We start from the raw sequence: 3,101 nt of genomic DNA on the forward strand, positions 1-3,101 counted from the left end.
GAGGGGAAACCGTGTATACCCCGTAATAGTGCTCCTATTTGCATTGCCCACTACTATGGAATAGGACACATAGGATGGAAGGCCACTTTAAAACAGATTCAGAAAGATTTTTATATCACGGGCACAGCTCGATTAGTTGACAATGATGTAAAAAAAAAAAAAAAAAAAAATGCCTTACCTGCATTAGGAGTAATCCGCACATGAACACTTGCCCTATCCCACAACACAATTCACGCATCTGCAGATTGATTTTATACACATCCCTCTCCCAAGAGGGGGAACACAACCAGCATGTGTCATCACTGACATGTTTTCTCGATGGCCGGAAATGTTCCCCACTAAAAGAGAAGATGCCAGAAACTAGTCAAAATCCTGAAAATAGAGCTCAGGAATAGTGGAAAGGATGAAAAGGACAAGTTGAGAAAAGAGTAATTGAAATTTTGAATCAAGTAGAACGAAAAGTTGCTCGCACCTTTCTTTTCTTTTCACAGATACCAACCCATTCCTTGGAGGAGGGAGATGAAGTGGTGATCAAACTGTACCCCAAAGGAAAGAAACCACAGGATTTCGCCTATGGCCCTCCCACTACCGTTGTTGCAGTAACCAGAACAGCAGTCCTGACTGAAGACAGCCCCACCTGGATCCACGCTACTCGAGTAAAAATGGTGAAGGAGGCTCCACCCCCAGAAGCAAGTCCAAATCCAGACCCAAGAGAGGTACTAACGGGGGCGGACGGCCCTGACCTTGAACAGGAAGGTCCAGAAGCAAGAAAGGTACTAACGGGAGTGGACAACTCTGACCTCGAACAGGATAGTCAAGAAAAGGGGGTTTCAAGAGGCAGGCGGCCCTGACCCTGTAGAAAAATGACATTCCTAATAGCACCAGATTCTGGAAAACTTTGGCTACTTATAGGACTCGTATCATTTTCAGTCTTCTCTGTAGTATGGGTTACCACTAACTGTATTTATCATCCAGAAGACCTGGTAGGGCTACAGGCCATTTGCGGAGCTTCCAAAACCCCAACACAGAGTAATGCACATAACAGACAAAAGAGAGATGAAAGCTCAAAAAGCCTTACAGATAAAATGTCATTGTTGCAATTTAAATATGCATATGCCCAGAAGTCCGGATATGAAAAATGTTGGATATGTAGTAAACTCCATCCTAGCACAGCTAGAATCCCCCTAGTAGCGATACCTTTAAACTTCACCCCTTTTCTAAATGGTACACCTCCTGTTGTCCTCACCAATGTCACGAGAACACTCTCAAATGATACCCTCACTTTCCAAATTATTGGTAGAAGTCATTCCCCAGACTGGTGTTTTAGGTTGGGAAACTCCACCAAGGGAGCTGAAGTGTGCCAGCAAACTAAGATTAATTTCTCAATGACCTCGATGGACAGCTCCTTCTGGCACACCTCAGAACCAGCCCTAAACGCCACTCTGATGAACTTTCTTAACTCCAGTTCCACTTCCTCTTCCCCAGTAGGACGGTTGTTGTCAAATTTAGCTTGGTCTAGTTATTCTGACCAAATAATGGCAATATTTCACAAACGTCCCCTAGCCTTGGGAAACAGTACTTATATTTGTTGTGGAAAGATTTGTCACCCTTGGATCCCTATTGCACCCCAAGGGTGGTGTTACCTCGCATCTCTAGTTCCCATCATGGGTGTAGTGGGAGACAACAAAGGAGGACATCTCCTCGAAGCTAGTATGCATCCTAGGTATCCCCTCAAACACCGCAATAAAAGAGAATTATTCCTTGAAAAGGATATGGTATGGGCCTGGTTCCCCTCATGGACCGGATGGGGAATAGACATGATGAAAAGGTTGAATAATTACTCTAAAATTCTCGATGACATCCTAGATAAGAACTCAGGAGACATTACTAAATTAAATATAGAAGTGAGGGCAATTAAGAAACAACTTGAGCTCCATGACCTAGCCATAGAAAGTATGAGTGCTGCTCTTACTGGGTTATGTGAAGTTACGGAGGGTTATGAATGCTGCACATGGATACACAATACATCTGTTGAGATACCCGATTATTATGATATTATTACACAGCACCGAAAAGAAGTAGATAAGCTGCAACAGGAAGCCAGGAATATTGCTAAGACATGGAGTCCCTTTGGTAATGTGAATTTTGGATTTGGAGGAATATTTTCTTGGCTGAAAAATATTGCTATGACTGTTATAATGGTTCTGCTCTTTTTGTTATTCCTATATGCATGCTTCAAACTTGTAATGTGTATTATTGCTAGAGCTTCCCGACCAAAGGTGAAAAATGTCTCTATGCTATCCCACCAAGTTCCAGATTACCAAACCCCCCCGACTAACAACCCTAATGAATATACTGAGTATATTAAAAGACACAAACAGAAGGAAAAGAAGAACCTTATTGTTTAAGGGATGACACATGATCTGGTCTCTCGAGCAGCAGGGATATAGAGAATTAATCTGCCAGTCATGTCACTACACTCCTGGGAGGTTTAGAGCCCCCTGATGACATCCCTAAAAAATTATATATTCCAATGACATGCAGGGTAACAAGGGAAAATCAATTAAGGATTAATGATTTTAAGAGGGGATTGTGGGAGACGGGGAGATATAAATTCTATGTGTCCTCCATTTTGTATGTTCCCACTCCATTTTCTATGTATCTTAGTTATACAAGCTTTGCAAATGTGTACGTGTTACAGTTATGGCAAGTTTCTGTTTGTGGTTTTTGATGAAATCATGTCAGGCGCTTCTAGCAATAAGCTATATGCCCTATATGGTATTAAGTGTACTCGCTTATTTCCCGAAATGACGCTTGGTTTCCTTGAACTGTTTAACCAATAAGAACGTAACAAGTATCCTATACTTATGCTATATGCCCTTACTCTTTACTATATAACCCACAACGAGCCTATAATAAACTGAGAGCTTGGTTTCACTATACATCTGTCTCCGTCTGTGTTACTTCTTGAAACCAGCCTCCCAGGCCTGCAGACACAAAACGAGCAAAGAAGTTATAGATAGTCCGGGACTATCATTGGGACCAGGGGTCTCAGGTACCAACAGGGACCACATACAAGACTTTAGTAATAAAACTGGTAT

General features: G+C 42.1%; 1 protein-coding gene across 1 annotated transcript; it reads left to right on the forward strand.

Moving 5' to 3' along the window:
* Positions 1 to 863: 863 nt before the first annotated feature.
* On the forward strand, positions 864 to 2,408 carry LOC309553115 (uncharacterized protein; the record flags this gene model as incomplete). The annotated part of the gene is made up of 1 exon (XM_082254010.1): positions 864 to 2,408. The coding sequence occupies one exon, from the start codon at positions 864 to 866 to the stop codon at positions 2,406 to 2,408; it is 1,545 nt and encodes a 514-aa protein (XP_082110136.1).
* Between the last annotated feature and the right edge of the window lie 693 nt (positions 2,409 to 3,101).

Source organism: Pelophylax lessonae, assembly GCF_965119305.1.
Source record: "Pelophylax lessonae genome assembly, chromosome: 4".
Classification (NCBI taxonomy): domain Eukaryota; kingdom Metazoa; phylum Chordata; class Amphibia; order Anura; family Ranidae; genus Pelophylax; species Pelophylax lessonae.